Consider the following 22,725-nt stretch of genomic DNA (forward strand, 5'->3'; position numbering starts at 1 on the left):
AGTAAATGGATTGGTTTAAAGATACTTGACCAACTAATGAGAGGGAAAGTATACCTTACCTCCAGTAACATTAAGTGCTGGATTAGGAACATCTTTCTAACTCAATTCTGTATTTTCCAAGAAAAGTCTGTGAGTTACAGTTTTAAGAGCAAAGATACAAGTTGAATTTTGACTTGTGTGAGCATACAAAATAAAAACATTTGTTAGAATCACATTTAAAACAATGGAAACATGGAAAAAAAAAAAGTTAATTACGGCATGTTTCCAGGCATATAAACTGTACAGCCATATCATGTTACAGATTATAGCAAAAGCTACATCCAGAATGGTTTCCTGCAGAAATCAGCTTGTTCTATATTGCTTCCCATTAACATAGAAATGAGAAGTTTCAAGCTGTATCCCTATACTGGTGTACAGATCCAGCATTCTTACAGTCTGAGGTGTGCACCTTAAAACAGCCACTAGGTGGAAGCAATCAGAATAAACTCACTGTCAGATCTACGCCACACAGCAAGGAATGACTACTTGGGAATGAAAGCCTAACACCCCACATCCTGAATACAAGTATTTATCCTAGCCCTTGGTAAATCACAGAAGATGTTTACACGTATATTATTATGAAATCACCTGACAAACTCTTTCAATCTGAAACACATTCATAGGCTTAGTTAGTAGAGAGATTACGGTTTCTGATCCTTCTGAGAAAGTGAAAACCAAACAACTGTAGATAGTTATGCTAAGCACACAGTCTTCAAGTGGGTGAGGAAACGATAGCATCTTCACTTCCACAGAAAGTCACAAAAGGATTCTCCAGCCATAGCTATCCCAGTAACGTTGGCCAAAACCACCTGTTTAGGAGTCCTTCATCATCTTTTAACACAGAAGTGTCTTGGTTGCACTTTATTTATATTTGCAAATCACCTAATATCATTAATCAGTGCCTAATTTTACTTCTATTCACACTGTGCAAGTTTCCATCTAACACCACCTATACAAACTTCATATAGCTAGAACAAAGTCTAACAATAGCCAGAAGAAAACCTAATTTGTAGGAAAAGATTATTTGCAAATAAAGTTCATTCAAATGATCAAGTAGCCAAACCTTCGTGATACCTCTGAATTGCCATTCAACACTGCATCAAGGAGACCGCTAGAACACTTTCACTAGTTGTAATATGAAATACCTTGCTCCTGGATTAAAAAAACAGCCCTACTAAGCTTTGCAGACTTGCATACAAGCTATGAAGGATTTGCTGTACTACCAGTTCACATCTGAATTATTTCAGTTTAGAAGATGTTTTCAAATGACTACACATGCTTTCCAGCTATTTGAGCGAGGTTGTCAGGAAACGCCTACATGACCTTAATAGCTGCATATTCCTTACAAAAAAAAAAAAAAAAAAATTACAGAGACATGAATAATCCTACCTGTTATGGTTTTCCCCATATCTTATTTTTCTATAATTTACTGACTGGCAAAACTTTGGGGTGAATTTCATTAGCTGTTTCACAAGTTGATTTTTTCCCTTTGAATATAAGCAGTTTTCTGCAGACTGGAAGAGGATAAAGAACACAGTATTTCACAAAAAAAAAAATAATAATAATAATAATAAAAAATTCCCCAAACACAGCTGACCTCATTTAAAAGTGGCTACATTAATAGTTTGTGAAAGCAACCTTCTAGCAAAGCTGCAATATTCACACAGTTTTTCAGGAAAGAAGCAAAATATTTCACGTATCCTCAGCAGGAAGTTTGAGAATAATTTATTCAGTCAAAGAGAATTCTATAGGACATCTGTAAGGACAACAGTCTAAGTTAATCTTTTTCATCTCTTCTAGCTGGTACCTTCGTACACCCCATTCCCACAGTCCTTCAAATCTGCATACCCACACATAATCACTGTCTAGTCTTTGATCTCATTCTTCCAAAGCCAACCTTCACAATTTTGATGTTTTCCTGCGTTTACCACCTAAGACAAACTGCAAACACACATTTAACAAGACTTACAGAGCAAATAGTTCAAGTCTGGGGGGAATTAGGTACTATTAGAACTTAAAATGTTTTAGAATAATTAATTAAATTGAAATGATGTTGAATAGATGTAAGACTCCTACTCCTCTAAAGCTTTTCAGTGAAGGGCATTATGCTAAAGATGGAAGAGACCTCACTGCTGCTCTGTTTGTTCAGCAAAGAACATCCTGGCAAATGAAAAATGCAAGCACACAGTAAGAATGAAAATAAGACTGGAAGCAGCCAGCTCAGTTTCATACAGCAAATTTTTGGCAGACTTTCAACTCCTTCTGCTGTTTTTCTCACAAGAGCATCCATCTGCATGATGTCACCAGACTCAGTGAGGGAGGAAGCCAGAATAAATGAGACTGACAGTGTCTTACAGGCTGCCAGCCTCTAAGCACATGTTGTTACTATACAAAGGATGTCTACAAACCAAACATGCTCTACACAAACCATATCCTCTCCCTTTAGGAGACTTCAAAAAAGTACCTAAGGGGGAGATGAAACAAACAAACAAAAAAAATCAGTTTTGGCCAATCCATCTGCTCGTCTTCATAATTCAGGAAAACTGAGTTAGAAAGCTACTCAACACTGACAGATATGCCTTTGTAGCAAATTCTGCATCCCATGCTGTTAGTGGTAATTGTCAATAACCTGAACACACAACCTTCTGCAAACATTTTAGTACCATCAGAGACTCACTACATACTAGGACTGTGTTTGCTCCATCATCACACATCAGCTTGTAGCTGTCTCTGTTGTTGGCATCACTTAGGTGTAAAGTCAAAGCTAGGGTAAAAGAAACACACACACACTCCTCACTCCCAATTTTTTTTTTTTTTTTTTTTTTTTTGCTTTGCTGTTCAAGACATCCTGAACGTTAGCCTGTCAGTTCTCCAGCGAGAGAATCTACCATAATCAGTACTTACAGAACCACTGCCACTACAGTATATTAGAATCCTAGCTAGAAGTTACTATCTAGGAGTGCTGACAGATGGCTTCTTAGAATTCATGCTAGGTCATGCGTTTTTGTTAGTCTCTGGCCTGGTTTTGGTTGGCATAAATTTTCTTCCCAGTAACTGGTATGGTGCTGCTTTGGACTGGGTTTCAGATTACCAGAGTTCTTTTACAGACAGTGCTTTGTTGTTATTGTACATAGTGAAAAAAAACAAACCAACATAGTTTGGGAAATAATATTAAAGTAATCTTTGTGCTGAAGAAAACACATCTAAACTGTAATAGCCTTTTGTGTGTCTATTAAAACAACACACACGTATGTTTGCTTGTGGAGACATTCTGTCTCTAACTCACTTAGCTGAGTCTTGCTTAGGGAAGCATATTTAAACAGAAGAACAGACAGCTTAAAACTGTTTTATTCTACCATCACTTTGACATGAGATAAAATTGCTGGGAAACTAGGGAAAGGGCAGAATGACAGCAGATTATTTTCTTTCTCCCTGTTGTTTCCTCCCTTGTTACATAATGCAGCTAACTCTGGAGTCAAGCTGTCATTTATTTAGCAATGTTCTCCAGTCATCCATCCACCCTGTCTGTCCATGCTTCATGACTCTGCAGAAAATAAGATTCCTTTAATAGCCAAACTTCAGAGACGCATCTTTCCATATCTGTTAATAACCACCAGGACAAAAGGAACTATCAACAGAGATTCAGCCAACACAGTGGTCCAATCTCATCCTTTTTAGACAGATACTCTGTATTAACCGTCTTCTGAAGGTGTGTCAGCACATGCCATTACAAATACTTTCTCCTCACTAGTACCCCACTGACATAACTCCATCACAACATCTAATGTCTTCCCATAGTCACAAGCCTTTGCTTAAGTTACCAATTCTGCAAATTCTGCCAGATCACCTCTTGGTATCAACACGCATCATTTCATCGTAAAGGCATTATTTCAGAGCATCCACTTATAGATGTTTATGACAGTAACATTTCTGACACGCTTACATTTGCTCTATTATTATGAGCTACTTCACCTGTTCACTAATCAAGCAAATCAATTTCAAGGTAATTTTTTTAGCACTTGTGTTTCCAGAGTTACAGAGTACAGATGGAGACCATCTGTTATCAACCACAATTATTTAGACAGAACTACAACCTCTCTTCCAAGGAGCCAGCTGGAAGAGAGAGAAATCCTAATCCTCCTCCAGCTGGTAACCAAAGCTTGAAGAGCACCTGTGGAGAGCAAGGGTGAGCTCTCAAAACATAATTACAATGTTCCAGTTGCAGATCCTTTTTGTACTCCACCCAGAACAGACAAATACAAAAATAACTTCCTTATCAGTACTAGGACAGCTCTTTGCTTTAAGATACGGAATTAACAGGTATTTATTTAAAACAGACACAGTGTAAATGCAACAATTGCATGCTTAATTCCTCCAAAACAACTATGATGCCCTTTAAGTATACAAACCTTTTGAAAAGATACAAGAAGTTTGGCCTCACTAGGTAAACACTACGATGCAATAAAGGGATTTAGATCTACTATTTGCTATAGGGAAAGCCTACAGGATGCTGTATTTATAATAACCCTTATCTATACTGACAGGTATGGATAGCAACACGCAACTGAGAAACAGACATGCCGTGAGAACATATGAAATACCAGCACAAGAAATCCACTCTAAGTATTTCTTCTCTTTCAGCCAGAGGCATACTCCTCACTTTTTTGTTTTTCCAGGAAACACTTTCTGAATTTTTTTTTCCCACTCTTGACTATACTGCAAGACAATATTTAGGTATTTACATCTACTACATCCCTATCCAGTTTTAAATGACATAAAAGGCTGTTTCACAGTGCAACTGGAAACTGCACTCTAACAGTAGGATTGCGTTATTTAGAATCTAGCTTGTATTGTTCGCTCCCTACAGATGTGGGAAGAAAAGCCACTGACGGATAATCAACTCAGTGTAGAACATTCTTTGCTCCATGCTTATCATCTCTTTGGCTAACCCAATATGAGAGGCCTGCCATCTACACTTCCTCACATACAGATATTCTGAAGATGTGGTGTTTGCCTGATACTTAGGCAAGCAGCAGCAACTCAACAGTATTCTCTTTCTATCTTTGCATTGCAATGATTTGTCATTCCCTCTCCTGTCTTCTTTCTTTCCTTTATGGGGGTAGGCACTGTGGATCTTACCAGTCTGTTACTTACCACACAATCAATGCCAAACTCAGTTATAGTCAGAAGAAATACTACGATACAATGAAGTGCAATTCCCATTCTACCTGCTAGAGTACTGGAAACCAAAAGAAAAAAAATGTTACTTCCTTAAAGTGAAGTTCACTCAAACTCAATTATTATTAATCAGCCACTGTCACTAACAGATATGCCAGTTTCTGCACTGAACGCTACCCATCAGCAGGCTTTGTTCTATTTGCTTGTTTTCATCCAAGCTGTGTCTTCAGGCTAGAGATATCAAAACTTTACTGCCAGCAGCACATCACTGCTACCTGATGAACCATGATAACTTGCTAGTAATTTTTGCCCTGAATACTGTGATGTGGTATTTACTTAAGCAGAGGAAGAGAGACAGTGGAAAAAAAGTAAATAATATTTACGAAACAAACTTCTATGGTACCATTTTATATTAATTTTATTTGAAAAGTTTAAGTGTCAACTTTCACACAGGCAAATATACATAACTGAATATTCACTTGTAGGCATCTAAACAAAGTGATGCTGTCATCAAACACAGACAGGTAAGCACTTGCAGCTGAGCAGAAAAAGTATTTCTAAACGAAACAAAGAACTATTACACTCTTAAGAATCATAAGTTGGGACACGAATACATAAAGAGTTCTCAAGAGGATGTTCATGACCAAACAGTAAAAGGGTAAAAGAAGATAAGAGTGAATATGAAAAATGTTGTTAGGATTTATCAGTTCTGGGAGACCAAGGGTTTGTTCATCTTATTGCCAAAACCATGTCAAGAACTGAACTAAAGAAACATGGCAGCGGTATTTCTGAAAAAGCTGTGCTGAATAATTCCCTTGAGGAAAACAAAATAACCTCACCACCCTCAAGTACCCAGCAAGAAAACTACTACACCTCGGCATGCATTTGCACACACCTCACTGGTTGAGATGCAGTAAGACAGTAGAAGGGAGGAAGATTATCACAACATTTGCATAAAGAAAAAAAAAACATGTTAAAAATCCTGTAGAACAGGAATGATCTTTTGGCTTCCACTGACATGCCAGTTAATGCTGACAGAATTTACGTAGATGTTTTCATATAATATCTTCAAAATTACTCAAGAAACTAGTATGAAATTCAGCATGAGTTACACAGCATGGAGATAGTACAAGAAGAGTAGAAATGTGGAATCCTAATATAAAAGATCAAAAAATAAGTCAGAATTCAGTAAAGAAACCCCCTGCAATATTTCTACTATAGCTAAGGTTTAAAAGCCTACAGTAAGACCTTCTAAACCTAATAGCCATCCATGTTGTGTTCAAGCTCCTCAGACTTGAGCAGGTAGAGAAGAAATAAATAGAATATATTACAGCCTAAACACAAACAAACCTCAAAAAAATTCAGAATTTATGGTAGCCCATACTATCAATGACCAATCTGATCTACACTGTTCTATGACAAAAACAGGGAACACTTAATCTGAAAGAATATCAAACAGGTCGTGGGTCTTGACAGATGACTGATTAGGCTGTGAAACACACATAGCTAACAGTAATGTGCATAGCTAGTATATCTCACTCTCAGTCCAGCTCCCACATGTACCATGCTTGTTTATAATCAGTTTTCTTTACTGATTTCATTACAGATAGAGTTGGAGAAGTACATAGGAAACATATCTAGATGGAGAACTTGAAAAAGCTACTGGAATTTTCAGCATATTATTACATTCCACCAGCCTACAACACAGCTCTATCAAGTACTTCGTCCACAACAGAACTCCCGCAATTAAAATTTCAGAGAGTCTTTACTGGTATTACAGCAGCTGTGCAGATTTCTTAGGAAGAAGATTCCTACAGTAGTTTTAAATCTTCAAATCCTAAGAGATGATAAACATGCCCTCTCCCTGCAGAGTGAAACTGATTAGGAAAACTGTGAGCAGAATACTCAAAAACCTCATCACTGAAGAGGTCAACAAAAAAAAAAAATCCACCCAAAAATATATATTATGGATAGAAAAAATAATTTTCAAGTTGTAGAACTCCTGGAGACTAGTAATACATAGATACGATTAGTGGCAAATGGATGTTGAATAAACAGACTTCAGTCTTACTCTGCTTCCACAGCAGCGTAAAAATGATAGGAAAGATACTGACTGGGTATCAGTTTCAATCCAACAACTCAATCTTGAGGTTGGAGAGGAGTCAAAGACCTGAGGCACACAGAAGGATGGAAGAAAGGGAAAAAAGGAAATGTGAAAATAGGAGACAACAACAGAAAAGTGCTTTGGTTTATATAACGAGCTACATTCAAGGAAGGATAGGAGGCACACAAAAGAGTAGGAGCTCATGATTGCTCATTACAGCACTTCCTTTGCTCTCCACATCCTCTGATTTCACTCCTCCTTTCAACTGCTATAACCTATGTACCCTCTCTTCATATCGAACAACAAAGCTGCATGAGGACAGAAAGTGAATTCTTCGCTGTGAATGCTTAAAGTCTCTATGACAATATTTGGCACCAACGGCTCATGAGTACTTCGCAGCGTTATCTGTATTCAGATAAACTTTTGAAGTGGCAGTCAAATTAAAACACAAAAATAAGATAATCTCAAGTTCACTTTATAAATGTATCCTATCTTAAGGCAACTTAAAGTGAGGAGGCTCACTTGCCTATGTTTTGCCATTGTAACCATGTGGTAAAGCTGTCATGTTTCTATACAGCGGAACTGAGCACATAAGAGGTAATTTCCCCACAGTACTTCATTTGCAGTTTCCAGGTCCAATGTACAACTTATCATCTATTCAAGTTTCTCTGGTCATGCTCAGAAATTCTAACAGAGGATCCTTAAAGTACATTTGCCATTTGTATCTTACCAGATAGAAGTTAAACAAATCGACCTCAAACTGTGACTGTGTAATGACACGTTTCACCAATTACACAAAAATGCCTACGTAAATTGGGTCTTACCTTATCCTTTTCATGGGGAAGGAGACACACTGGAGGCAGACAGGAAAGAGACTCAAAACTCTCCTTCCCATCAGCATTAGTGGTTGCTTTAGTGTTGAGTTGGTACAGAGGTCCGTCTTTAAGGAGCCTGCCATGGCCAACTGCACGTTTGACAGCTAATCGTAGTTGCTGGTGAAAAATGGAGGCAGCACTACCTCCAAATAATGCAGACACATCCTTCTGACCTTTGAGAAAACGCTCGATGTTCTTCAAGGATGAGCCACTAGACTCACCTAAGCCCTCAATTGCCCGTTTGATAAGTTTATTCCAGTCCACATTTGGTTTACCATCCAACTTTCCATGGTTCCGAGGCTTTGGAAGTGCTATTCTCCCAGGATTATCGGGATCCTTATAGGAGTTGAGACCCTTGTTGGAGACTTTTAAAATAGTTCCATCTTTAACGCTCAACTCTAACTGTTCCAGAACAGTTTTGCGATCCAAGCCATGTGATGAAGACACTGCATTGCATATCCTCTCTTCTGAAGGACGCTGTTTTTGCTTCTTTACCTTTTTGATTGCCTCCAAAATCCACTCCGTATACAGGGGGTTGGCGAGTTTTACCATGGTGAAGACTTCTGTATATCCATAGAGTCGTTATCCTTTATCCTGATGCTGAACAAGTTTCACACAATGAGAAAACAGATTCTCGGATGATGGGAAACAGCTAACCATAGCATACACGTTTTCTGTTCTGAATTACTTCTTTTGCAAACATTTAGTGTCGTCACACTGGGGAGAAGAAAGCAAAACAATTAGAAATCTCCTAATTCCTTCCAATAAATCCAGTAACAGCTTCACAAAGTTTTTCCAAAAAGATATAAAATTTCAATGCATCTCACCTCAGCTTCTGGTTTGCACACTCACAATTAGAAGAACTGTAACATTACACCTGGAAGAGAAAGAGATATTTACAATTAACAATTAAAAAACAATAACAGCCAACATTAATTCATTGCACACACAGAACAAAGTTTTAATCTGTTACTACAATTGTTACATAGAAGTAACAATTAAGGTTCTACCTTCACTGCTAAAAAACGATGTTTTAATATTGCAAAAATTAATTCTATACAAACTTGAGGATGGAAAAAAAATAAAGAAAAAGTGTGCTCTTGTTGTTTTGATCTATAAAGTTAGCATAAATTCTACACCAGCTTTTCTATCAGTGCTGAGCACAACCTACACTAACATTAAAAATATACATATGTCAAGGATCTACAAACAAACAAACAAAAACCCCACACAACCAAACAATAACAACCCAAACCAGCAGCTCTCTTCATTTCTGCACGCAGAAAACACTGCCTGAAATTTGAATAGAAAACAGTAGGAATAATCAAGAGTCTTGAGTAAACAGCGAGGAACTCTCAGAACTCTTCCAGGAGTATAAATCATAGACCTGACTCCCTCCTGCTAAGAAAAGCTAAGACAGTTGTACCATCAGGAAAAAAAGTGAAGAAACACAGCTTGAGATTGTAATTAAATATTCCACTTCTACAGACCATAGAAAAAACTACAACAGTATAATCCTCCACAGAGGAAGCACGCTTGAGGACAAAGTAACAAGCGATCATATACAAATGAAAAAGGAATGCTTATGTCACTGTTAATTAAAGATGCAGATGTAAGGGCAGGAGGTTCTACTTCACAGTCTTTAGTTCTCTTCGCCAAAGACTTTTCCTTAGTGTGGTAACAGTATGTGTGTAAAAGTACACAAACCCTGAAGAATTCATTATCTATTTATTAAAAGGGATAACATTTTTCTGCAAGGTAGGTTTCATTCATAAGCCAGCCAACACCATTCTCTTCCATTTCGGTTTCTAGCAAGTATTCAAGAAGTTATCGATGCACTGAACATATTTACGTGCAGACATCAAACTCCTCAGCTCCAGGCAGCCAGTACGAGAAGGACTCAAAACTACTGCTCAGTGCAAAAGCACTAAGCTCCGTGCCTGGAGTTTTCTTTTTTTTTCGCCCAGCCACCACGAAAAGGTACAGCTCCGGGCCCGGGCCGTTACATAACCGCCCGGTCAGACCGGGGCGATGCCAGGACTGTCCCGACGCTGTTCGCTCAGTGCGCGGAGCACGGCCTTGCACCTGCTACGGCTCAAGCCCATCCCTCTCCCGGACGGGCCCCACACACGGCGCCCCGCCTCAGCCAAGAGAGTCGCACCGGGGAATCGGGAGACGCGTGCCCGGGCCGCAGCGCCCGAACCAGCCAGGCGCCGCGCAGCTCCCCACCCCCCGCGGCCGGGCAGCGCACCCAGCGCCTGCACCACTCCGGCCGGGCCCGCGCGCGCCTCATTCGCGCTCCTTCGCGCCCCTTCGCGCCGGAGCTGGAGCGCAGCCCGACCGCGAGCACGCAGCCCGCACGCTCGCCTCATCCGCGCCCGCCCGAGGTGAGCGCCCGGCAGGCCCCAGGGCGGCGAGCGGCAGGGTCCGGGCCTGGCGCAGAGCGGCGGCGGGGCCGGAACAGGCCGCGAGCCCAGCGGGCCTTCCCCTTCCTTGGGCCGCGGGGCCTGCCGGCCGCCCGTCCCCATGCTACCCAGCACCGGGCGACAGAGACGGGGCGATCCCGCTAGCGCTACTCACCGAAGACTGCGAGAGACGGGAACCAAGAAGCAAAGGCCGAACGGCGGCGAAGCCCGAAACTGACACGGCGGCCATCTTGGGTCCGGAGCTCTGCGACGGGGGGAGGGGGCGTAGCAGCGGAACAGCCCGCGGCGGGCGGGGGCGCCGCTCGGGAACAGCGCGGCGGGCAGGAGCGTTGGCCGCGGCCTGGAGGGGCTGCGCGGTCCAGGAGCCGGGAGGTGGGGCGGTCTTCGAGAGCGGCCTGGAGCGCCGAGCGGACGGCGCGGGATGGGCTGCTTGGAAGCGGCGCTTGGGCGGGAGAGCTCCGCGCCCCACAGCCGGGGGGCTGTCAGCGCGGTGGGGCACCCGCCCGCCCGGAGTTGTGCGGGAAGGGCACGGGCGGACCATCGTGCTGTGAAAAGGTGGTTACAACCCCTAAGGTAGGACGAATATCTGCCTCGTAGGCTGAATTAAGTGATGTATTTTGCAATAACGTTATCTTCAGCTCCAAGAGTGCACACCGTGCCTGCCCCTCGTTTGGAGACTGGGCGTCTTGGTCAGGTAGTTTCAGTAACTTTCTGACATCTTCGATATATCTTCTGGTGTGAGGTTTTTCAGTACAAAAGAAAATGTTCTGAGTGAAATACAAGTGTAATTTCCAGAGAATAATGGAAGTGTAGCAAAACTTACTTGCACATCACAGAAAGGATTCAGTACTGACGGAACAGTGGAAGCCAGCTGTGTTTCAGACAGGTGCCTGTTGGTCTCTGGAGTCCATTCTGTTTCCAAACTTGCAGGAAGTTGTTTCTGGCAACCTTTCAACATTATTTGTTGTTGGTCAGTAATTTAGAAATAAAAACTAGCTTGCTTTCTTCTACTGTGTTTTATTTTCATGGCACAGGCTAACAGTTAAGTCATCAGAATTCTTCTATTTGGCAAACCGTGGAAGGAAGGGATTGTTTTATGAAGATAGCGCACGGTTTGGCAACAGCTTTTTTTTTTTTTTTTTTAGCATTGATCTTTGCCCCTGAGGGTTCAAGTGCTCTTAGCTGAGTTGTTTTCAGGCTGTCAGGAAATTAACCAGCATCATGGAATTCAGTTCTTGATGAATTTTCTGCCATGTTCTCCTTTACATTCCAGTTTATGTAAACTTCTGAGCCATTGTGGAGAAAAGCACTTACTGACTTTCAGAACAAAACATGATCCTTCCGCTAGCAGTTTGGAAGCAGATAGGCCACGTTCATGCAGCAGCAAGCAGTGGTGCAACTTTAAATTCCCCTCTACAGGTGCCAGTGAGGTATGGGAAAATTCTTAGAGAAGTTTAAATTTCAGATTAGCAGCCCAGGTACACAGCAGCTCCTCTAAGGGCAGTGATTTTGACAAGCTGTCTCTCATGATTAGTTTTTCATAAGCCTATAAGATTGTGAGTAGAAATATATTCCCCTTCTTCCCTCAGCAACCTTCATCTCAGTTGTGCAGGAAGAATTTATTATGCTGTGGTGCCTTTTGCACTGGCTTTAATGTTCTTGGTGACTAAAGAAACCAAAATTGCTGTAAGAAAAATAAATAAATAGCAATGTGAACTGATTGAAATATTAACAATTTTGCTGAGAAGCAAAAGCAACCAGAGATTGAGGTTTTTAAACAATATATGTATGATACAGGGAAAATGGATTGGTGTTTTATGAGACAAGAAATGAATACTCATATTGATAAGAAGTATCTCTTGACTATAGACTTTAATTTCTAGGTTAAAATCAGAAAGGTTTGAGTTTCTCAGAGAACCTGGCAACTGCATGAAGGCTTTCTGTTGTTCTTCAGCTTAACTGTGTGCTGCTGCTTTCTATCTATGATGCCTATATGACTCCTGATAATACAGCAAGAGCCTCTTAGCAGTGATGTTAAAACCGTACATAATTGCTTAAATTTAGAACAGAACACTGTAATTAAATGACGTATACCTCTTTGTTGCTCTCAAATATGTAATTCATTGCAGTATTTTGAGTTAGACATTAAGAAAAAATCTTGCTGTTTAAAAACTCACTTGAAAACAAATCTTAAGTGTTAATGGTGGTAAGTAGGTCAGATTTCCTTTCTGCTTTTGTGGAAAAAATTAACCTTTTGCATGCTGGATTAATAAAATGTGATGCCAGCATGAACAGCCTGACCGCTGCCCAAGTTGGGGAGAAATAGTTACAACAGAATAGGGAATGTGGGGGAAAATAGTTACAACGAGCAGTTACAACAAGATCTAACAGAAGCTTTAAAGGGCCCCATGAAGAACAGGTGGTGGCAGACTCAGATCCGAGCCCGCCGGTGCTTTTGCAGCAGTCCAGACCAGTAGGCCGCCTCCTTCTTCCCCACGCAGTAAGAGCTGTACGCTCCCGCAGCTCTTTTCGTGCTATAAAAAGAGGCTGCTTTTCCGTTCCCGTGTTGACGCTTTCCCTCCCCGGAGCAGTTGATCACAACCGCGCAGAGGCGGCGGCGCGCCCCCTGCTGGCGGAGCGTGCTCTGCGCCGCGGCGGGGCGCTCCCCCAATCGAAGCGCGGCGTGCCGTGCCGGTCAGTGCGTCATCACCCGCGCGCCTCTGCTCGGCGTATCGGGCTCGGCTGGGCGCGGGTCTGCCCGTCAGAGCGCTCGCTGCGAAAGCCCGTCCCGAGGGGTGCTGTCCTGCCGTGCGACGGCGCTGCTGTTGCCCCGTCTGCCGCAGTCATGATCCACAGCCTGTTCCTGATTAACGCCTCGGGGGATATCTTCCTAGAGAAGCACTGGAAGAGTGTCGTCAGCCGCTCTGTCTGTGACTACTTCTTCGAGGCGCAGGAGAGGGCCTCAGAGGCGGAGAATGTGCCGCCGGTCATCTCCACGCCGCATCACTACCTCCTCAGCGTGTACCGCCACAAGATCTTCTTTGTGGCTGTTATCCAGACGGAGGTGCCACCTCTCTTCGTCATTGAGTTTCTGCACCGTGTCGTCGACACCTTCCAGGTGTGGCTCACGTGGCCGGGCTCAGCGCAGAGCCAGTGTGGCGCAGATCATGCTGCATTGGCTGAAGGGCGCGTTGGTGTTGGCGGGTGCAGGGGAGGTTAGGAAAGGAGGAGCCTGACATCACCACAGTGTTGCAAAGGAGAACAGTGATAAGGAGGAGAAAAAAGGGAGTCTTCCAAGTTAGCAACAGTTAGTTTTCTTTTTCCTCTCTCTTAACTCTCATCCTGCACTAGTGAGGATTTAGCGTGTGCTGAGTGCTTGCAGTAGCTAGGAATTAACTTCTCAGGTTGACAATGGATTCAAGATAAATGTTTTCTTACAGAAAGGCCCTTTCAGCGATCAAGAACTGTATTTCTGTTTTGCAATCTTGTATCTTCTAGGAGCTGCACTTGTGAGACCCAACCAGAGTTGGTCTCAAGTCTCAGAAATTCTCAAGAGAATTTCTGCAATCTGTGTACCTCAGTCTGACAGCCTACCTGCGTGTTTACAGCTAGGGATGTTTCTTGGAGGTGTACTGTGCTACCTAAATAAGTGAGTTATAGGAGTTGCCTCAGAGCAACTGCATTTCCTCTCTGCTGACATGACTGTGAGTCAGATGATGGATGTAGAGTGCAGAACGTATCTCTCCACTGCCTGCCAGCAACATGATTGTGTAGTCTGGGTTTGAGTTGTCTTGTGATCAGCATCCTGCCGAAATACAGGAAATGTTAGTACTTGGTCAGATGAGTATCACGTGAACTTTTCTTCCAAATGCTAGTCAGAATGTGACAGTAGGCTCAGGATTATGTTTCATCAGGTTCAGAGTGTGATTGACTCTTTGTTTATCCCCAGGGTTTGAATCCAAGCAGCTTGTTTGGTTGTTTTTTATTTTGTTTTGTGTGTGTGTGTGTGTGTGTGGATTTGACTTTCTTTTGGTGTGACTTATTATCTTTAGGTTGCCTGAGGCTGATTCTCATGTTGTGCTGAGCTATTTGGCTAGGTATGGCTTGAGTGGAAAAGCAATTTAATTGGAATCTCCAAATAATGTTGTCACAGGTAGATTCCCAGCCATCATTCTGTAGGTGTTTTTTTATTTATGTATTTTTGAAGGCCGTCAGTATTGAAGTAACTGGGTAAAATTACAGTCAAAATCCGAGTTACTTTTATTGATATGGAAGTCTGTTTTGTTTCATGTTCAAGCCAAATCATACTTCAGGAAATTGTTTATTTTTAGTTAATATTGCTACTTATCCAGTTGCATTAGAGCTGCTTTCAAATGCCAATTGAAAACCCTCTTGGCTATTAGAGTGAATTATGTTATATAGAAAAGAAATAGGTACATACAACAGTGCAGTGATTTGCCAGCTTCTGGGGGAAAGGTGGAGGTATGCTTAAAGTTGTGCTTGCTTGTTGGAGTGTTCAGCATGACGTGCTTCTGTTAATATGTGGAGTGCCAGTGCTGTTTCACATGTTGCAAGGAGAAACTTGATTTATTTATTTATGGTAGAAAATGAACGGAATGGTCACTAATATTCTCCTCTAGACATTAAGTAAATATTTCTTTTGTACAGGATTACTTTGGTGTCTGTTCGGAGGTGATGATCAAGGACAATGTTGTGGTGGTTTATGAGGTGCTGGAAGAGATGCTAGACAATGGCTTTCCATTGGCAACAGAATCTAATATTCTCAAAGAACTGATAAAGCCTCCAACTATCCTGCGAACGGTAGTCAACACCATCACAGGTACAAGGAAACAGAAAGTAGATAAACTGGTCTAACTATGTGGCAGTATTCCTACATAAGTCAATCTGGACATTGGTGAAGAAAATATGTTGTTCCATACCCTTCTAAACTACAGCACAGATGTATTTTGAGAGTCTTATGTTATTGCTTGTGGATGTGGAGATGCTAAGTGTAGAATACAAACAATGAATAATTGCTCTCCCACAAAGAGACAGAGGTTTCTTGGAAATTAGTTGCAGTCTAGTTAGGTGAGGTCAGGAACTTGTTCTGGAACACTGACTATCTTCTGTGGTTGATGTGATTACTATTCTTCTTCCAGGAAGCACTAATGTGGGTGACCAGCTTCCTACTGGGCAGCTATCAGTGGTGCCTTGGAGACGTACTGGTGTGAAATACACGAACAATGAGGCATATTTTGATGTGATTGAGGAGATAGATGCAATAATCGACAAATCAGGTATGGAAGTGGCTTTTTGCTAAGACCAGGGTAACTTGTTCGAATAGTTTTTGTTTTCCAAAGAGGTGTTACTTCATGTAAGTGTGGGAAGTTTTATTCCTTTTCTTACTTTGAAGTGTTGCCAAAGTGTAGGTGTCATTCAGTCAAAGATTTTAGAGAAGTATCAAAATTTTCACTTGTTCTTCTCCTCTGACTGTTCATGAGGTCTTATAAACAATTCTGTACAGGGAAAATAGAAGGTGACAAAAAATTCTGTACAGGACTGTCTCCTTACTTTTAATCTATCTTAGTCTTACCAGAATTGGGAGCTACTGCTATTGCCCATTGGGATGGGCATTATAGATGTCAGTGTTTCTTGTTTGTATACATCTTCTCTAGAAGTGTTTGGAAGTGAAACATATGTTGAACAGGTACTGTAATGAGTGATGACGCTTCATAAAGATATTAAATTCCCTTCTTCCTCATTGATAAATTTTTCATGTTGTGATGACTTTTGATAAGGTTCATATAACCTCCTGTGGTTACTTTTATTGTTGTAGGTTCTACAATTACTGCTGAAATCCAAGGAGTAATTGATGCTTGTGTCAAGCTGACTGGGATGCCAGATCTTACCCTTTCCTTTATGGTAAAGCTCAAGGATATATCTCTACTTAAATATTTTGAAAAGTGTTTCTCAGCCATGCCACTAGGATCTCTGGTTTACAGTGATGGTTTCCAGTAGGTCAGAACCTATGTATACCAAATAAGAGGAGAAAGAATTGACAATGGAAACTCACAATGAACTTCAACAACTTTGAGCCTTAAGGTTTTATTTTCAGGTTCTTTATTAAAACTACTACTCATGTGTTCTCTGGCTAAGTTTCTGAGATTCGGTGTTTAGACAAATATCCTAACGAGCTATCTTTTTATGAATGTGCATCAATGTAATTATTTGACGTGACTGAATTTGCGAAGATAGAATAGAATAGTTTAGTTTAGCCCAACCGCTTTATGGCTAAGTGTCATGGTTTTATGATTTTTGGTTATCAGTATTCCACATCACAACATCATGCAGTGTACTGGGAGTTAAAGAGCAAATGCTTTAGTTTCAGGTACCTGTCTGGAAGATAAGAGAAGAAGAACTATGGTCCCCAAGAGCCTTTTCAAGTACTGTTATCATTCCTGCTCAAGGGAAAAAAGCATGTTCCTGAGGGTGTTATCCAAGTGCATCTTGGATGGTGGCAGGCACAGGGCATCAGCAGCCTTTCTAAGAAGCCAGTTCCAGTGTTTGACCACCCTCACAGTAAAGGGATTTCCCCTGATATACAGTCTAAATAGGACTAAGAATATTGAGTACCACTATGCACAGATGTGTAACAGCATCAGACAGCTTAACATGCCTCAGTGTAGATATGTTCAAATGGGGACAGTGTCAAATGGTAGGCCTTCACAGACAGAATGCTGCAAAGAAGAATTCAAGCAGTTACTTTAGGTAGTACTGCCTTCATTAGCCTTTCTTTTATTTCAGAACCCTCGGTTATTGGATGATGTCAGTTTTCATCCATGTGTGCGTTTTAAGCGCTGGGAGTCAGAGAGGATACTCTCTTTCATTCCACCTGATGGAAATTTTCGCTTGCTGTCTTACCATGTCAGTGCTCAGAAGTAAGTGTTGAATTTAGCGCTGTGAATTATGGAATTTGAATCTTCCTGACTAGAAAGAAGGAAGGGCTGGGGGAACAATAAAAGTAAATTTGCTTTTAAAGATTAGGTGGCCTGTTGTGCCAGGTGAAGTAGGAGTGCGTGGTAACTTGTGCTTTTTTAAAATGTGATGTCTTACTGTTTGGAGCAGTGATTTTTGTCTTTCATTTCTAGTCAGTCTGCATTTTTTCAAAAGCTGGTAGCAGGTGAACAAACTAGAGTGGGAGTGAATTAGGCAGTATTGAGTAAACAGGCTGATAATTACCTGTATTTATAAAAAAACTTTAAGATAAAACAAAATAGTCTGATAATCCTGGTGTTTTTTTCCTTTTTTTTTTTTTCTGATGTATTTCTTAATAGAACTAGGAATTCTGGAAGCAGTCTGACAATAGTTGAGGTTACAGATGCTAAAGCATTTTGTTAAACCTTATCAGACTTAAGTCAGTGAAAAGGAGCAGGGGAAAAAACAATTTGAAAACAGGCAGTTCAAGTGCTGCTGCACTGTCTGGGACTGCTTACTAGCTTGATTATGACATGTAAAGAAAATATTCTGCTGTTTACTGCTCATTTCTTCCATTACATTGGATGTCCTTACCTGTCTTGAAGGAAGTAGAAAACTAAGATACAGAAAGCTTGGTTTTAAAAAGAGAAAGTAATTAAGGTTTCAGGACAGCACTCTGAATTTGCTCTTGGATTAAAAAGAATAGGATGTCCTTCTGCTTTAAGAAGATGACATTTCCTGCAGTCCTTGTATTTTTTTACTGGGAACAGAGAAAACCAAAAATGAAGGTGAAAAGTAAACAAGGACTCTGTTCTTCTCTTTATTCTAGTCTTGTGGCAATTCCTGTATACGTGAAACACAACATCAATTTCCGTGATAGCAGCTCACTGGGACGCTTTGAAATCACGGTGGGACCAAAGCAGACTATGGGGAAGACTGTAGAGGGAGTGATGGTTACTAGCCAGATGCCAAAAGGTGTCTTGAATATGAGCCTCACGCCCTCTCAGGGTACACACATCTTTGATCCAGTTACAAAGGTGAGAGAAATTAGATTTTTTTAAAAATTTTGTCCTTTCAGCAAATGAAGTTGAACTGCTCATGCTTAAGAGAACATTTCTTTGAATGTTGATGCCATGAAGGCAGTATCTTTTGTTGGGATGTGAACTTAATATACTCCTGTTTCTTGAACAGTTGCACACAGGAAGTTGTCTTAAGTCACCGGTAGTTTAGTTAGGCAGATAGCTGAGTGCCAGAATGGATTGTAGTTCTGGTTTCTTGGTGTGTGCAGGAAGTCAAGGATCGGTGTTGTACAATGAGGCATGAATCTAGTGACTGGTTTACACATTTCTGCTTATCTGATTATCATGCTTCATACTGCCTGCCAACATTTAATCCTTTGTGAGCACTGAGGATTTGTGTTGGTTAGTGTGTTTTGATTTTTCCCCCCAACACATATACCAGGGTTCTTTTTTTTCTTTCCTTTCTGTAAGGTTTATCCGTAGTAGAGCATCAGGCAACACTGCTTCAGCCACATGGAAGGGAGGTGATACTGCATTATTTATGTCACTGTTACCCATAGGAAGTGTAGGAAGAACTCATGGCACAAATAGTGGAAATACTATTCATGATATGCTTTTGAGAAACATCACTGGAAAGATAAGGAGCAGCTGTCTTTGTTCTCCCTAAGTCTTTGCTGTATGTAAAGTGGAGAACCCCAGACTTGATCGAAGAATGCGTATCCAGTATGAAAAAATACTGAGTGTAGCAGAAATGCTGTCACAGCTTGAAGCAGTGATGGAGCACCTGATGGGTAGGCAGGACCAATACAGGGAAGCCCCGCTGCATGCAGTGCACCTGAGTGACTGGAAGGGCTGGAGCCAGAATCCACTGCTTCCAGCCCTTATTTAAGGGCTGGCAGTGAAGGTAAGGGGATCTTGCTGGAAATCCCAGCCTGCCTGAGGCCTTCCAAAGGTAAGCAAATTTTCTTCCTTTGTTTCTGCATCCACAGCTGCTGCATTTGGGCTTGTCCTCATTTGCTGCTGCCTAGGACTTTGCCATCTCGCTATTATTGCTATACTTTCCGTCACATTACAACATTACGCTGAGAGAAAGAACTTTTTCTCATAGAGAAACAGTAAAAGTTGTTATCACAACAGAGTTCTTCTTCAGAGGGTGTTACTGCTTAAATAGTGGTATTTCTGCTTAACTGCTATATTTGCTGTTACTTGAAGTTGCTCACGTGGGATGTGGGGAAGATAAACCCCCAGAAGCTGCCAAGCCTGAAGGGTAGCATGAATCTGCAAGCTGGGACATCGAAACCAGATGAAAACCCCACTATTAACCTGCAGTTTAAAATTCAGCAGCTGGCTATATCCGGTAAGTGACTGTTAGATAAAGAAGCTGAATGTTTTCTGCTCTGCCAGTGCTCGCTCTGCACAGCTAATGTAGCTCTGCAGGCCTTCTGAAATACATTCTGACAAAGAATTGTATGCTTAAGCAACAGCTAAATGGATTTTTTGGATTTTTCTCTGTTGTTCTGTGAAACTGCCTATCTACATCCTCTTGCGTTTCTTATGACCCCATACATAATTTCAGAGTATGGTTGTAAGAATGATTCTGACAATAATTGTCAGGCTTTCTATGTGCTCCATTTTTTTTAATTTATTCCTTTTTATTTATTCTCTGCTTACAAAAACTTTCCCTATGCTGTCTTCCTTTCTAGTGTGGTCTTCTTTTCCTTTATCCTGAAGGTCCGTCTGCTGTATTTGTGGCAACAGTCAGTCTTATTCTGTCTTTATTTGTTTTTAGGACTGAAAGTGAATCGCTTGGACATGTATGGGGAGAAGTACAAGCCCTTCAAGGGAATAAAATACATGACTAAAGCTGGCAAGTTCCAAGTCCGAACCTAGAGGATCATGACAATGAGGAAAAACACTTTCTTGTTTCTCCCGTTTCTAGCTGTTGGATACAGCTTCTCCCTGGTCTGTCTATTTAGGGTTGCTCCCTTTCCTTTGGTAGCATGAGCAGGATAGCCAGTGCTTAGTGCTGGGGAGGAGGGAAAAATAGGGTTGACCTGAAACTATCTCATCCTTAGCTGACCCTGAAGTATTTGCAGCTCTGGCAGATGGGAGAGGTCTTCAGGTCCCTTGGGACTAGCAAGTCAGATATCTAAGTTTGTATCACCTTCATTATTCTGTCTTAAAGGAAATTCTAGGGATTGTTTTTCCAGCTCCTGTTCCCTACATTTTGGCTGTTTTTTATCCCTTTGTAGATGACGTGAAATTCACTTTCCACAGAGTTCAGCTGCAGAGTGATGGTCTGGCATCAGCCCTTCTCCATCACTGGATGTTAGGTTGGAGCAGTTTAGCTTTTCGCAGCAGTGAGATTGGCTGGCCATTGTGCTTTGAAGGGGCTGAAAGAAGTGGAGAGGTAGATTGTCTCAACCAGGATGGGATTTTAAGAAGCCTGAGTTTGGGGGAGGTACCGCAGAGGGAGGAAGTGGAAAAATTGAACTCTTTTCCTTAATATTTCATAATCTGTCTTGGTCATTAAGTATCTTAAAGATTTTGGGATAGGCTTGAAACTCATCCAGATCTTAATATGGAATCCTGTGAAGAGCTGACTGTCGTGCTTATCTTGTAACTAATGGGCACTGATATTTGAATGTAGTTCCGTTGCTCTTCTTATGTCCTCAGTATTTAGAGGTAATGTTTTTCCTAGTTTCTTTGGGTAGTCGGGGCAGAGGCAGGAGAAGAATTTGTCTGCAGATATAGCACTCTGATGGAAGCCCTTTTAAACTGAAACTTCAGCGAAGTGAAGATGGTCGCTATCCTGTAGCTTGTTGGAATCTATTTTTCTTTCTGCCTGCCTATTACAAGTGAAGGTGATACTGCTGTTTTCCTGCTCACTAGTGTCATTATCTCAAATAATTATGTCCTGGTACCATTGTAATGTTCCAGACTGTACTTCATTCCAGTTCCTGTCTCAGCTGCTGTGATAATTGATGGATTCAAGCCTGATTTCTCACTAAGACTATCTCTTCTGCAAGAGTTGTTGCTACATATGCCCATCCCAGTCTGTGCTGCATCTCTCTGTAAAGCTTAAATACGAAATGAGAGGCATATGCAGTTTTGTATTGTTTGTAGTGTACTCTTTGGCCACTAGATGCCGATGTGTTAATTTCTTGGTAGCAGAACTGGTTCATAAACTGCTGTACGTGTGATTACAGCATTTATCAGGTGGCTGTCCGATCCAGCATGTGTAGTCCATGCTTGTGAACAGAACAGCATGACCCTGAATGAAGAATAATGTGCACTCTGTTTTTCCTATGATGGAAACTAGCAATGGATGAGTGGCATTTTGCTTTTGGAATTGCATTTTTCAAGTGCAACTGATGAATGCCACAGCAGGTGACCTCATAGTGGGAGCATGTTTATTGCAAACAAACTTCAACAAAAGCATAAATAAAATTAATTTTTACTTGTCACCCGTGTCATTTCAGAGTGGTTTGTGTGGGCTTTACAAGATATGCAATTAAAGTTTTAGAAAGCATCTTCTTAAAGAAGCTTAAATGTTAGGAATTATATAGACACAACTTAGCATTGCATTGCATGGCAATTGTGGTGCAAGTAATGTTTGCTTAGTGTTAATTATCAAGATTCTGTTTTGTTATGTCATTGTTAAACTCATCCTGTTTTCTGGTAAAGCATAAATACAGCCTTTGTATGGTATGATTTTTGCTTTTAGATAGATGTATGTCTAGCAAGCACTTGAAGAGGCTACAGTTAGACTTTTTCTTTTGTAACTGATGGTAATGCATGGACATTCAGCAGTCAAAAAGTGAGTGTTGATTCTGTGGCAGGTAAGGCTGTGTTACGATTTTTAGCTATTATATATTTAATTGTACGTTTGGCTCCTGTAAGGAGGAAAAGCAACAGCAAGAACAGAATGTCCTAACAAGTGTGCCATTCTGTTTTTGCTCAGATAGTTTAAGCTTAGACTGTTAATAAATCTGTTCCAAACTGAAAAAGCAAGTGGTACATTGATACGGAAGTAAGCAGCCCATGCCTAAACACTTGTTATTTCTATTGGAGTTGGAAACCAGCTTAAATAACCAGAGTAAAACATC

General features: G+C 41.2%; 2 protein-coding genes across 6 annotated transcripts in view; one reads left to right on the forward strand and one right to left on the reverse strand.

Moving 5' to 3' along the window:
- Positions 1-10,873, reverse strand: part of KAT6A (lysine acetyltransferase 6A) — a 29,548-nt gene extending 18,675 nt beyond the window's left edge. The window contains exons 1-4 of one of the 2 annotated variants that reach the window (XM_040651548.2): positions 10,777-10,873; positions 9,024-9,073; positions 8,146-8,913; positions 5,194-5,278 (exon numbers count right to left, since the gene is read on the reverse strand). In XM_040651548.2, coding sequence (XP_040507482.1) covers positions 5,194-5,278; positions 8,146-8,279 — 219 coding nt within the window. In that variant the 5' untranslated portion in view covers positions 8,280-8,913; positions 9,024-9,073; positions 10,777-10,873. The remainder of the gene's footprint in view (positions 1-5,193; positions 5,279-8,145; positions 8,914-9,023; positions 9,074-10,776) is intronic. The other variant, XM_424402.8, reaches the window with a different exon arrangement.
- A 53-nt stretch (positions 10,874-10,926) lies between these two features.
- On the forward strand, positions 10,927-22,083 carry AP3M2 (adaptor related protein complex 3 mu 2 subunit). 4 transcript variants are annotated; one of them, XM_040651550.2, is made up of 9 exons: positions 10,927-11,195; positions 11,896-12,052; positions 15,291-15,462; positions 15,782-15,919; positions 16,459-16,544; positions 17,427-17,560; positions 18,427-18,634; positions 19,829-19,973; positions 20,406-22,083. In XM_040651550.2, exons 1-9 carry the CDS (start codon positions 11,044-11,046, stop codon positions 20,504-20,506), a joined length of 1,293 nt encoding a protein of 430 aa, XP_040507484.1. In that variant the 5' UTR covers positions 10,927-11,043; the 3' UTR covers positions 20,507-22,083. The 4 variants fall into 4 exon arrangements, with proteins under 4 accessions (XP_040507484.1, XP_046759383.1, XP_424403.2 ...); XM_046903427.1 differs by lacking the exons at positions 10,927-11,195; positions 11,896-12,052 and adding an exon at positions 11,202-11,316; XM_424403.8 differs by lacking the exons at positions 10,927-11,195; positions 11,896-12,052 and adding an exon at positions 13,357-13,740.
- The last annotated feature ends 642 nt before the right edge of the window (positions 22,084-22,725 follow it).

The sequence above is a fragment of the Gallus gallus genome, chromosome 22 (assembly GCF_016699485.2).
Source record: "Gallus gallus isolate bGalGal1 chromosome 22, bGalGal1.mat.broiler.GRCg7b, whole genome shotgun sequence".
Classification (NCBI taxonomy): Eukaryota; Metazoa; Chordata; class Aves; order Galliformes; family Phasianidae; genus Gallus; species Gallus gallus.

Excerpts from the sequence above, each read along its gene's own strand:
- AP3M2 (XM_040651550.2), top strand. The coding sequence starts at position 11,044 with ATGGGCTGCTTGGAAGCGGCGCTTGGGCGGGAGAGCTCCGCGCCCCAC. Across the intron at positions 11,196-11,895 it reads AGGTGGTTACAACCCCTAAG|TTTATGTAAACTTCTGAGCC; the intron begins GTAGGACGAATA and ends TTTACATTCCAG. Across the intron at positions 17,561-18,426 it reads TACCATGTCAGTGCTCAGAA|TCTTGTGGCAATTCCTGTAT; the intron begins GTAAGTGTTGAA and ends TCTTTATTCTAG.